This window comes from Pelodiscus sinensis, chromosome 3 (genome assembly GCF_052426305.1).
Source record: "Pelodiscus sinensis isolate ZL-2025 chromosome 3, ASM5242630v1, whole genome shotgun sequence".
Lineage (NCBI taxonomy): Eukaryota > Metazoa > Chordata > Testudines > Trionychidae > Pelodiscus > Pelodiscus sinensis.
This window is the reverse complement of record NC_143054.1, coordinates 128,128,718-128,142,578: the sequence shown is the minus strand read 5'-3', so window position 1 is coordinate 128,142,578 and position 13,861 is coordinate 128,128,718. Positions and strand designations below refer to the sequence as shown.

At 42.2% G+C, this 13,861-nt stretch overlaps 1 protein-coding gene across 1 annotated transcript in view; it reads left to right on the top strand.

Annotated features, from left to right (window-relative positions):
* The window catches only part of TARBP1 (tRNA guanosine 2 -O-methyltransferase TARBP1), a 101,190-nt gene that overhangs the window by 36,080 nt on the left and 51,249 nt on the right, over positions 1 to 13,861 (top strand). Inside the window, exons 13-17 of the mRNA XM_075924760.2 lie at positions 1,795 to 1,892; positions 7,509 to 7,670; positions 11,047 to 11,240; positions 11,663 to 11,921; positions 12,017 to 12,205. Of these exons, the coding sequence (XP_075780875.1) occupies positions 1,795 to 1,892; positions 7,509 to 7,670; positions 11,047 to 11,240; positions 11,663 to 11,921; positions 12,017 to 12,205 (902 nt within the window). The remainder of the gene's footprint in view (positions 1 to 1,794; positions 1,893 to 7,508; positions 7,671 to 11,046; positions 11,241 to 11,662; positions 11,922 to 12,016; positions 12,206 to 13,861) is intronic.

Here is a 13,861-nt window from a genome sequence, read left to right as displayed (position 1 = left end):
GTAATGAATACTTCACTAAGTTATGAAATTGTGAAAATTTAAATTAGAAAGGAACCTCTTTTGCAGACTTGTTGATTCAAGAATAAGAAACTTTTGTAGTAAAGGTCAAACAATCACACACACATAATTTGAGCATTAGAATACCATAATGTACTATAATAAAGTTTGAGAGTTGTTCTAATTAATTTAGGCTCTAATCCAAGAAAGCATTAGAGTGTGTGTTTTGTCTTTCAGCACTTGAATATACCGTATATTCCGGCGTACAAGACGACCTCTGATGTTAAAAAACATCCCCCCAAAATCGGGGGTCGTCTTGTACGCCGGATGCACCGCCGCCGGAGCCCCTCCGCGGCTTTGAAAGCCTCGGGGGAAGCCGGCGGGGGGGCATCCCAGGCGCGCATGGGCTGCCCCCCCGCCGGAGCCCCTCTGCGGCTTTGAAAGCCTCGGGGGAAGCCGGCGGCGGGGCATCCCAGGCGCGCATGGGCTGCCCCCCCGCCGGAGCCCCTCCGCGGCTTTGAAAGCCTCGGGGGAAGCCGGCGGCGGGGCATCCCAGGCGCGCATGGGCTGCCCCCCCGCCGGAGCCCCTCCGCGGCGGCGCGGAGGGGCTCCGGCGGGGGGGCAGCCCATGCGCACCTGGGATGCCCCGCCGCCGGCTTCCCCCGAGGCTTTCAAAGCCGCGGAGGGGCTCCGGCGGGGGCGCAGCCCATGCGCGCCTGGGATGCCCCGCCGCCGGCTTCCCCCGAGGCTTTCAAAGCCGCGGAGGGGCTCGGGCGGGCGGGCAGCCCATGCGCGCCTGGGATGCCCCCCCGCCGGCTTCCCCCGAGGCTTTCAAAGCCGCGGAGGGGCTCCGGCGGGGGGGCAGCCCATGCGCGCCTGGGATGCCCCCCCGCCGGCTTCCCCCGAGGCTTTCAAAGCCGCGGAGGGGCTCCGGCGGGGGGGCAGCCCATGCGCGCCTGGGATGCCCCCCCCGCCGGCTTCCCCCGAGGCTTTCAAAGCCTCGGAGGGGCTCCGGCGGGGGGGGGGGGGGGGGCAGCCCAGGCGCTCCTGGCGGCTTTGCTCCCGGTGCCTCTGGTCTGCTGGGGACCATCTCCAGCAGACCAGGGACACCGGGAGCAAAGGAGGCGGAGGGGCGCTGGGGTATAAGATGAAACCCTATCTTTTAATTAAAAAGATAGGGGGTCGTCTTATACACCCAGTCGCCCTATACGCCGGAAAATACGGTAATCTCATTGATTTTGAGATCTCTCTGGTGGTTTATTCAATTAAATAGATTTCTGATAAACATAGAAAGCAAACCAATGAATTACAGGTTTACCTGGCCTTTAAATAGGACCCACCAATTTATGAGATTTGATCTGGAACTGTGAATGCTTTCCAGTTTGTAGATTAACACTTGAGAAGAGTTGAGGGATTCTTAACATCAAGTTTTTGTAATTTTTAAGCAGCAGAACTTTGTGTATGGCCTTTGAGAGAGAATCCCTAAACATAAAAGACAATTGTAATTATTTCTGGAAAACCCTGATATTCTGTGCATTTTATACCACTCTAACCAAAAAAATGCAGATACCCTCAAAAAGAGGAATAGTAGAGCCCTTTGAAATAGTATAGCAGACAATAACATAAAGAAACAGTCATTTACACTGAATCATCAAAGATTTAAGAGTACTGGAGATGCTTATTACAGTATAGCTTGACATTGTAGAGTAACCTGACTTAATCCACTTTGTATATCATGTATCTCTAACACAAAAAGTACATTGTTTTAATAGTACATTTATTTTGTTTTTTGTACAGATGGGGTATTAAATTTTGTGTCTAACTCTATTCTGACTGCTGCAGAAAGTATTCTGAAATTTGTCCTCAGAAGACTCACTACAAGTGAATTGAATACTGTAAGTATTTATTGTAGGCACTTGAAAGACTCACAATGTGATTTCTTGTTTTTTCAGAGACGTTCTGGTGGTTAATCTGTTGTGCACAGAATTAATAATATTTGTTTACAAGTTTCCAAACAAAATATTTTAAAAACCAGAAAATCATCTTGCATAGAAATACTTACTGTAAACTCTTTTTATGGTTTTTGATGAAGGGCTGCTGAGAGCAATATCTGAAGTTTCTTCAAGTGTAGGGAATTCAGCAAAAAGACAACTTCCAAATGAGAGATGATTCGGTTATCTCAGCCATCAAATTAACTTGAAATTTGGCACAGTGGGAAGTCTCAGCAGAATATCATCTGCTATGGCAGAACATATTTGTAAATGTTTTCTCCATTAAAGGTCTAAAGGAATGCTATTGCAGAGGTACTACTCTGGTGATTTAGAGAGAAAGTTACTTCGCATTTTGTTTTTATAGAACTGGTCAACATTTTATTTTCCATCTCTTTATTATAGTCAGATAATGGCTGGTTTAAATTTAACCCGTTTTTCATGTTGTGGTATCACTGGAAATCCTAAAGTAAAACATGAGAGGTGCTGATAGTATTTGACGACTTAAAAAATTGGTAATTAGTTCTGTGTTGGATTTGCACAAAGAGCTTTACAAAGGAACTTAGCAGACTTACACAAAGCAAAACTTATGATAAATCATTCAAGGAAAAAAAACATAAAATGAGACACGATGATGAGAAGAAAGATAGTAGTCCTGAAGCATTGGGTTTTTAGGAGGGGAGAGAGGAGCTTGGCAGACATACAGAGCTGTATAACAAAAAATGCAAAACTAGAGCATGAGGAAAGAGATAAAGCAAAAAAAATAAAATAAATAATGCTAGGTTGGAAGAAGTGTGGGGAATTGAGTGGCAGTAGAGGTGTAGGAGGAAATGAGATCTAAGATGTAGAGACCTTGAAGGTGAGTACAAGAAGATGAAAAGCAGATGAGAAGTACAAGAGCAGATGCAATTTGGATAGAATAAAAGGGGAGAAGTGAGCAGATGGATAGAAAGGAGGTTACACTAATCAAGAGATCGCCAGGTCATGGGCCAGGGTTTCATTAGGCTAATCAGAGGGTAACAGGAGGAAGGTCCAGATTCACAGTAGCATTTAGATATCTAAGTTCTAGAATCAATTCCCTACACTGTGCCAGAGTAGGAGAAAGGATTTGAACAGGGGTTTCCAATACACCTTAAGAGAGTGCTGTCATCCCTGAGTCCTGGGATAGTTTGATATGGAATGCTGTCAGCCTCTCTGTTGAATCTGTTCCACTGTGGATAACTAATGAGAGAGTCACTGGAATAGGGGAACTGGATGCTGGTCTCCCTATTCTAAGGAACCAGGCTACAGAGTCATCCTCTCTCTTTCTGTCTCTGGCCCAGTGACCCTTTAAATATTTACCCTTTGTGGAACAGTCTCAGCAAGGAAGACTGAGGGAGTCCCACATCAGAATATCCCATAGAGTTTGAATCCTTTCTCCTCCTCTGCTTGATAGGGGAATTGAACATGGATCTTCCTCATCCCAGGAGACTTCTCTAACCATTGGTCTAAAAGTTATAAGATCAGTGTCACCGCCAGCCATTTTATGTAGAGTTAGACACCTGCCTAGCTCATTTTCACAAAAAAAAAACCCTTCTTATGCCACCTGACTTCATGGGAAAGGTTCTTGGCTGTGAATTGCTAGCAAGATATACACTTCCCTCCAGCCTAGATTCGGCTCATGCCTCTCTGGGAGGAGTGAAATTTAGCACACATTCCTCTGGGCACCATCTCTTATTGGCTAGCTTAGGCACTTCCCTGCCTAATTGGTTGGATGTTATAAATCTGATTTTAAGATGCCATTTTCCCCCATTTGTTGTATAGGGAGCCTAGGTGCTTAAATTAGCTTTGTGAGTTGCAGTTTTGTCTCTTGATTTTTATAGATATTTAAAAGCAATGCCCAGTGCCATAAAACCTAAGTCTTTTGTGAATCTAGGTCAAATTGGCCAGTGTAGACTACAAAGAAGAAACTTGTATTGGAAGGAGGAAGGGACAGAAAGTGACTAACAGGGACAGAGGAGTTCTTAGCCATGTCTAATTGGGGGAGTAAAAAAGGTGGTCCCTGTAACAGGAAGATAGCAACAAAGGTTGAGGCATCAGAAAACAGTTGTGTTTCAGTGAGAATGAAGAGGTGAGAGGGTAACAAGAAAGTAGAAGTTATGGATTTGTGGGAGTTTTTCAGCAGTGAAGTGGGGGTTCAAAGGAACATAATAAAAAAAGGGAGTGTCGAATATGGAAATGAGACTGAGATGGAAAGAGTCCAAGAGGTGTTTATGATAAAGGATGGGATGAAGAGTGGACCTAGACTGAGAGAAAGACGAAGGCTAACATGAAAAGAGGATTTGTGAAAATGAAAAAAGGAACATACAAATGGCTAAAGTGTGTTAGACCAGTGGTTCATCTAGATCAGTATTTTGTCTCTGATAATACAAAAAGTTCAGGGCCAGTGCACAGAAAAGGGCAGTTAGGAATGATCTGCCCTGATCCATCCCCTGCCAGCATCTGGCAGACAGAGGTTTAGGGTCATCCTTAATCTAGGATTGCATCCATGACAATCTAGGCTTGTAGCCATTGATGAATTAATCATTAATTTATATAATTTTTTTTGAACCTAGTTGTATTTGTGGTCATTGCAACATCCCATGACAGTGAGTTTCACAGTTAATGGTGCATTATGGGAAAAAGTACTTTCTCTTGTTTGTATTAAACCTGTTCCCTATTAATTTCATCCACTGATCCTTGTTTTTTTGTATTGTGGGAAAGAGTAAATAACACTCCCTTATTCACATTTTCCACACCATTCATGATTTTGTACACCTCTATCATGTCACCCCTTAATCTTTTTAGTCTTTCCTCATATGGAAGCCATTTCACACCCTTGATCATCTTTGTTGCCCTTCTCTGAACTTTGTCCAGTTCTAGTATATCTTTTTTGAGATGGGACTACCAGAACTGGACACAGTAGTGAAGGTGTGAGTGGAGTACACCATATAGTGGCATTATGGTATTTTCTGTCTTATTTTCTATCCCTTTCCTAACAGTTCCTAAAGAAGAGGAAGTGTTGCCTCTCCAGGAGTAGAGAAGGCAGTAAAGTTCATGCAAGTGCTCAATGGTTGTAGAAAGGAAAAGAAGAAGGCGGTGTTAGTATGATGTGATGTGGAGTGAACTAAGTGAAGGGCAAAAGTTAGAAGCCAGAGAACAAACAGAGATGTAGTGTGAAAATATATTAGGGCTGGGGAGAAGGTAGTGTGCTATTTTTGTAGGACTTGTCGAAGCAAAAACACGCTCCTCTGTGTTTAGGCAGCTAACAAACAGCTTTATTAATTAATAAAGCACAGCATGAGCCAAACGTGGTCACAGCAGAGCTAGACCCAGTAAGGCTACTAATACAATCAATCCTAGTATCTTTATACCCTTAACCAAACAGTCTGACGTCAGGGCATCCAATTACAGAAATCCTCAATTAAATTTGGAAAAACAAAGCCTTATCAACAAGATGGCGGACAGGTGCGAGGGAGTACATCTCCTGTCCCAACCAGCCCAATTAACACATACCAATAGCCCATCCTGTAGGCCTCTTCTCACGGGGTGACAGAAAGTTCACTCTGGTCTACGTGCTTGAGAGAAAAGCTGAAATGGTTTCTGATATACAAGATGGCTTCTAGCTAAATATGAAAATGGTTTCTACAGCTTCTACAGACTGTATAGTGAGACTTCTGTAGAAGAAAATGCTATGATTTTGCATTGACTTCTTGAAATCGTAGATGGACCCAATGAGAGAAGAAGAGCAGAGTGTGTGGTCAAATGGAGGGGAAAGGAAGTTTCTAGGAATAACAAAAAGACTGAAGATTCCTTTTATGATGGTCCCCCCCATGCTTTATGAAATTGACTTATGTACACAAACATGCATAACTCGAAGATGTTACATGACAAAATACCTCATGTAACCTATCAATCTTAATGTCACAGTCTGCTGGACCTGTTTATCTTATTTTGGTGTATGTATCACTTTTGTATGTAAAGTTAGAAATATGGGATGTGGAATGGTTTATGGTTTCAAATGTGCAAATGAAAGCCATCAAGGGTTTCCCTCAATGTCTCGGTGATCACCTGTAAACAGTCTCTTTTGTCCTTTAAGTCTAAGCAGTGGTTGGTCTTTGTAATACATGTGACCATCCCAATTGGTAGGATCTGACCAGGTAATTTTCTATAGAAGGTAGGGGAGAGGACTGCCCAATGTGAAATCTATAAAATAATGAGAAGCTAGGTGTTCCTTTGTCTTTGGGTGGCATGTCATTCCCTGGAGAATGAACCCAAAGGGAAAAAAAATCTTCCCTGGCTTAGAGGTTTAGCTGAAATAAGAACAGTATTAGGGTAAGTTTGTACTGAGCTTTTAGTGTTAGAATTAGCTATGCATTTTCTGTTTTTAAATTTGTAATTCATTTTAGTCAAATTGCAATTCTACGTGTTTTCATATGCAACCACTTGAATCCTACTGTTTGCACTTAATAAAATCACTTTTATGTACTATCAAGCCCAGTGTAAATAATTGTTACCTGGGGGAGCAATCAATGTGTACATCCTCCTTTCATTGCTAAAGGGGGCTTACATGAATGATGTATTTGGGGTTCTGATCCTATTTGGAGGGTGGTTTCCCAGAAAGCTGGGCTCCAAACTGCAGTTTCTTCAGACTTGAGGAGATTCAGGGTACGTCCAGACTACATGCCTCCGTCGACGGAGGCATGTAGATTAGCCAGATAGGCAGAGGGAAATGAAGCCGCGATTAAAATAATCGCGGCTTCATTTAAATTTAAATGGCTGCCCCGCTCTGCCGATCAGCTGTTTGTCGGCAGATCGGGGCAGTCTGGACGTTCCCCTGTCGCCAGAAAACCCTTTTGTCGACCGCCCCGTTATGCCTCATCCCACGAGGCATAACGGGGCGGTCGACAAAAGGGTTTTCTGGCGACAGGGGAACGTCCAGACTGCCCCGATCTGCCGACAAACAGCTGATCGGCAGAGCGGGGCAGCCATTTAAATTTAAATGAAGCCGCGATTATTTTAATCGCGGCTTCATTTCCCTCTGCCTATCTGGCTAATCTACATGCCTCCGTCGACGGAGGCATGTAGTCTGGACGTACCCTCAGTGTCTGTATTGCTCTTTGGTGGGGTGGTGTCTCAGCTCTGTGCCTTGGCTGAGGGTGACCATGAGATCTATGCCAGCAGGCCAGGGTGGTTGGAAACCCCAGAGAGGAAGGAGGCAAGTGTCAGCGTCTTTGTCAGCATGCTGGGAAGCACTTCCATGGGTCTTCTGTGATCGCACCCCGTCTCGTCTTTCATACTTCCAAATTTCCTGTTGGCTACTTCAAGAGACCTGGGATGGAATGGAGAAACCTGACAGGAAGTGAGAGAAGATAGTGTGTTTAGCCATAAGAAGAAAAGGCTGGTCAACTGCAGTTGTTGCTGCTGCTCCTGCCCTTTTCTACTTCTCTCATTTTCAGTTTAATTTTTTCCTTCAAGTGACTCATCTTACATTCTTCATTTTAGGTTTCTGATTTGGATCGTTGTAATTTATACTTAGCATTATTGTCGGAGCTGGTGAATTTATGCTCAAAAGCTGGCTGGAAAAAGGGGCCCTTCGTTTGCAGTTTCGTTTCTTCTTTAATAAATGCCTCTATTCAAAATCTGCAGGAAACAGGCAATGAACAGGTAATTTTACAAGGGATAAATGACATAACTATATGATACAAATATTAATGAATATATTACTTTACAGAAAACTCATTTATGTAATTCATCTGCAGTGTTCTATTGCAGTGAAACACTCCGAGATTAGTTTCCCAAAGGATATTTTTACTATGTAGTGCTGTAGTTATTTGTTAATGGGCTACAGCTTCTATATAGCTAAAGCAATTTATTGGTGGCAATAAATACATTTTCCCTCAAATAAGATTGTGTAGTTACTCGATTTTTTGCTAAAATATGGTGATATGTTAGATAGCTTTGAAAATAGTATTAAAATGAAACACCAACTTCAAATGTTAGTATAAATACAGTGTTAAATTTGCAAGCTCAAGAAATTCTAAAAGCTGGCATTCCTGCATGTTTTATATCCCACAGTTATGTGTGTGTTATATGTGGAGTAATATTTTCATTTTTCAAGAGAAAGAGAAATATAAAATATTAGATGTGAAACATCTCTGAATTCACATTGATAAAGGAACTTTAACTTTTGGGATTTGTATACTGGAGTTCTCAATTTAGAAGCATTAATACCGTGTCAAAAAGAAAAAGTGGATTAGTAGCATATTGTAACAGTATGAGACCCTACTCAGTAATTCTTTGTCAGTTAGTACTTTTAGTTTAATCAATAGGGGGTTTATCTGAGTAATAATTGTTTGAATAGGGGGCTGTATGTTAGTTGTATCTTGTTGAAATACTGCAGCTAATTCTCATAGCCATTCTTCATAGAGGAGGCAGACAGAAGTTCAAAACATTTTCTGTATTTCTAATAGGTGAAGTCATTTAGAAAATAATCCATTATAATATTGCATTTTGTACATTGCTGAACATATTGACTGTACAGGTTGAACCTCTCTGGTCTGGTAACCTCTGTGGTCCATCAGGTTAGTAGAAAAGTAGCTAAAGCAGTCCTGAAGGCAACAATAGCCACTTCAACAAAAAGGGAATTATTTTGCTGGACCATGGACGTTGTTGGACCAGAGAGCCCCAGGATGTTGATGGCAGGGAGCAGAGCCGGGAGCCCGGCAGCCCTGGGGTGCGTTGTGGAGGCCCCAGGACAGGCTGCGGGGCCAGCAGCAGAGTTCATGGGCCAAGAGGGAAACTCAGCTAAGTCTGCTGGAGGACCCCAGGAAAACCCGGAGTCCATCAGCAGAGGGGCGGGAATTGACTTCCCCTCATCCAGCAAACTTTAGGTCCTGATGTTACCAGACTAGGGAGATCCAACTTGTACTCAGTAATTTTTTAAATATTATCTTCCATTCCTCTACCTCATCCCTGCACACTTGTTTCTGTATAATTTTACACTCAAGTTAATATATTTTGATTGAGAGTGCACTACATTTTATGCTATAGGACCGTGGTGTCCAACCAGTTCTGAAGCAATAGTCTCTACAGTAGCTACTGTTATAATGAACTAGCCACATTCAACCAGCCAAATAGCCACATGTGGCTAGTGGCTAGCGTGTTGGACATAACGGCTATAGGATAGCAAATAGTCTCTTCTGCTGGCTCTATTTCTCAAGACACAATAATTCCCTCTTTGTTGAAATGACCATTGTTGTTTTCTGGACTACTATACAGGCAGTCCCCGAGTTACGCGGATCCGACTTATGTTGGATCCGCAGTTACGAACGGGTCCCGTCTCCCGGATCTCCAGCAGACCAGGGAGAGGAAGCAAAGCGGTGGAGCACGCGGGCAGCGGACAGCCCAGACACGTCTGGGCTGTCCGCTTCCCACGTGCTCCGCGGCTTTGCTCTGCTTTGCTCCCTGTCTCCCTGGTCTGCAGACAAGGGGGACGGGGAGCAAAGCGGCGGAACATGCGGGCAGTGGACAGCCCAGACGCGTTGTTGGACTGGACGCGTCTGGGCTGTCCGCTGCCCGCGTGTTCCGCGGCTTGGCTCCCCGCCTCCCTGGTCTGCAGAACAGGGAGAAGGGGAGCAAAGCAGACCAAAGCCGTGGAGCATGCGGGCAGCAGACAGCCCAGACACGTCTGGGCTGTCCGCTGCCCGTGTGTTCTGCGGCTTTGCTCCCCGTCCCTCTGGTCTGGAGACCAGGGAGATGGGGAGCAAAGCAGAGCAAAGCCGCGGAGCCCGAGGGCAGCAGGACAGCCATGGCGCGTCTGGGCTGTCTCGCTGCCCCCGTGCTCCGCGGCTTTGCTCCGGATGCCTGTGGTACAGCAGCTGGGGCGCTGCTGGTTGGTCCCGTAGCGCCGCTCTGGGCGCTACTGGACCAACCTGGCAGCACCCCAGCTGCTCTGCCCCAGGCGTCCTGATTCAACCACTGCTGGTCAGTTTCAGCAGCGGCTGAATCAGGACGCCTGGGGCAGAGCAGCTGGGGTGCTGCTGGGTTGGTCCAGTAGCGCCGAGGAGCGGCGGCGCTACTGGACCAACCCAGCAGCACCCCAGCTGCTCTGCCCCAGGCGTCCGTCCCCAAGTCAGCCACTGCTGAAACTGACCAGTGGCTGACTACAGGAAGCCCCTACCCCGGGCTTCCTGGAATCAGCCGCTGATCAGTTTCAGCAGCAACTGACTTGCGGATGCCTGGGGTTCTTAAGTTGAATCTGTATGTAAGTCAGAACTGGTGTCCAGATTCAGCCGCTGTTGAAACTGATCAGTTTCAGCAGCGGCTGAATCTGGACGCCAGTTCCGACTTACATACAGATTCAACTTAAGAACAAACGTACAGTCCTTATCTTGTACATAACCCGGGGACTGCCTGTAACTACTCTTTCCACTAGCCTTAGAGGGCTCTGGCTATTTTACTTTTTGTTCAGGTTTCTGTAAGAAACAGAATTCAAGATTATAATTTGTGAGGAATTTGACTTGAGGGAAATATCCTTGTGACAGGTATGCATTTGAATATGTGCTTAACACTAAGTTTGTGACTTAAAATAGAAAAATAGAAAATATGAAATTAAGACTGACCTTAGTTGCAATTCATCTTTACTTTTATTGGCACAAGTGCTGTAATATTTTAGAATAAAATTAATTTCTTACAATTTCCATTATTTGTAAAAATACGTAAGCTAATTTCTGCTCACTCAGTTAACTGAATGTGATGTCATAGTCAGACTATAGGGCTGGTGTTGATTAAAGGAATGGTTATAATTTGTACTATATACTGTACACAGTAACATCCCTGCCTTCCCTGTTTGCCCCTGAATTTTACTTTCTAATCAGATTTTCATATATAATAGTATATATTAAAGGTATTTTTATATATGTGTGTGTGTGTGTGTGTGTGTGTGTGTGTGTGTGTGTGTGTACATACACTAAAATTTATCCTAATAAATTATTAATATGTTACGCTATTGATTGCGTGATTTTTAATTTTTCATTACCAGGAACCAAAGGTTGGAGAACAGATTCAAAAAGTAGTCAGTATGGCCTCAATAACTATGATTTGTAAGATTATTGATCAGAAACCTGAGCTGCAACTTGAATCTCTGCATGTTGTGGAAACCCTAAAAAGTTTTATTTCCTCTTTTCAACTTAATCAAGTATTGAAGAAGCCTTCTTGTATTGAGGAAACAAATAGGTATGTCTGTGCTGCTGTTCAAGTCACTCTATAAATCTTTTAATATAGAGAAAAGTAACACTAAAATAACTTTTTTTTTTTTTGGTAACTTTTGACAAGATGCAAATTTCATAAGTGAAACCTTAATGAATTCAGGATGTACAAGTAGCTAAATTAATCTTCTTATTCTTCACATCCAGTATATGGTGGAAACACAGTGGATTTGCTCATCTCAGCTCTTTTCGTAGACAGAGAATTTGGACTCAGTTGGCGCTTACTGAAGCGAATAGGCATCTTTCCACTGAATTTAATGGAAATAGAATTGGCATTTAGATTTTAGATTCTAATCTGCTGTCTGTTAGGACATTGCACTGTGGCCTGCTATAGTTTGTATGTAAATAAGCTGAAGTGATATGGACTTAAAAGTATTTTCTTTGTTACAGTTTATTTGAAGAATCAACATCTGCTCAAGGATGGGGGAAAATCGTTGCAAGCTATGTACATGACCAGTGGGTTTGCCTTTGTTTCAATTTAAATAAGTATAATACATTTATACCGTTGTCAAATGATGGGACTCAGGAACTATCCAGTACTATCCAAAGACAAATAAGAATGCTACAATCTGCTCTGGAAGCTCTAACTCTTTTGCCTTCTGACCAGGTGCTACCTGTGTTTCATTGTATGAAAGTGCTTGTTCCCAAGGTAAGAGACAAAAGCAAACCTATGGTCAGTAACAATAATGAAGATTTCCTTCCACCTCCGAAATTAAACACTGTTTTCCTTCCCTTTGTTTTCAGCTTTTGGGATCATCTGAATCTCTCTGCATAAATGCATTTGATCTGGCTTGGAAAGTTGTATCCTCTTTGAGCAACACTCAGTTAATATTTTGGTCTAACTTAAAAGGCTTTGTTCAGTTTGTGTTTGACACTGAAGTTCTTGCTGTTGCCGCAAGTAGCAAGGGTCGAGCGTATTCAAAAATAAAGGAAGTAAGTATTAGTGTTTTCTCTCTTTTGCATATATATGTAAATTGTTGCACTGAAGGCATCTTTTCTTAATAGATGATTTTTTCCTCTCTCACCTATCAGTGATTTTTTTCCCTCACAAAAGATGCTGGATTGAGCATACTAGAACCAGAGTCATTTTTGTTTATCTTCAGAACATCAGTACAGCTTATTCCACCCTTTTGGGAGGGACTGCCTCTAGGGGTAAGAAGGTTGTTTAATTTTCAGGTCCATTAAATCCATCTCTGCTGGGCCTGCCAGCTAAGGTTCTAGTGAGTGATGGAGAGAGAATTGTCTATAATGAACTAACTACAGAGAAAAGGACTGTTTCATATAGATCACAAAGAATCATTACATGGTAATGACTTTTGGTTATTACCAACCTAAGCTGGCTTAAGAATGGTGACCTATAAGAGAGAGGTTTTATATTTCACTACAATTTGCTTCATTCATCTAGTTCCCATTTATTTGTTCCTGTGATATAGGTAATGAAGTTACCTTTGACTTGTAAATTATTCCTTGCCTATCCAAGATCGTATGAATTAATGATAATGATTTCAGTTTCCTTTGGCCTGATTGGTGAGATTTTTGCTATAATTTCAAAGATGCACTGTACATTAATACATGTATCTTTATCCAATAGTTTATAGATCTGTTTTTGAAAACATTTATACGTGAAGTTAGAATATTATTGAAACAGTCAACTTCTGCTGCTGCTGTAGAGATTTTTCCCCAGGACTCCAGAATGCTTAGAAGAAAATGTAACCTTGTAATCAAAGATTTCATCATCTTAAAGAAAGATGAATTTATTAACACAAGACCCAGTTCTACTATATATTTTTATTGCTAGATTATTTGTCGTTTTGTGAGGTATGTAATTTTCTGTCCTCCACAGGTCCAGTTATTTGTATGGGGTGGCGGGGTGGAGTTTCAGTAAAATTTGAAATTGAGCGAAAGCCCCTATTTTCCTGGATTTCAGTAAAATCATTTTGGATGTTTGTATTGATTATAAAGCTTGTGAATTTTTTTATCACTCAGTTAGATCCTTGATGCCCTCATGCAAATTTATTGCTATATAGTTTGGCATCAGATTACTGTAGTCCATTCTGGTCTAAATTGTAGCATTTTCTTTAGCTCCTTTCCTTATCTTTGTGTATATGTTTCACCAAATTTATGAATAATTTTAATCTGTTACTTAATAAATGAATTTAAAAAATTACTGTTTAACACTTGCCACATAGTGATAGTTGAGAATATTGTTGGAGTTTTTTTGGGTGTGCTTAGAATAGAAAATATAGTATTTCAGATTCTTTTTGTAGTGGCTTAGTAAATATTGAGTTTTTGATGCCACTAACCGCAATATTAAGCCAATAGGGACTTGAAGGATTTTGTGTGATCTCTTGACTTATGTCAATACAGGGAAAAAAGCTTTTACTCTACTGGCTTCCTACTTCTGGTTAAAGAGGAAATATTCCCCCTTGCAAATATTTTTCATTATAGAAAATACAATCTAAAGATAGTATACCCTTTGTGACCTTACTGAAGAGTTAGTTGTATTAAGAGGCAACAAAATAACAAAGAACAGGAAGCTCTCATGGGCAAACTAAATAATCTCCAAACAACATTGTGCTTATATTTGGG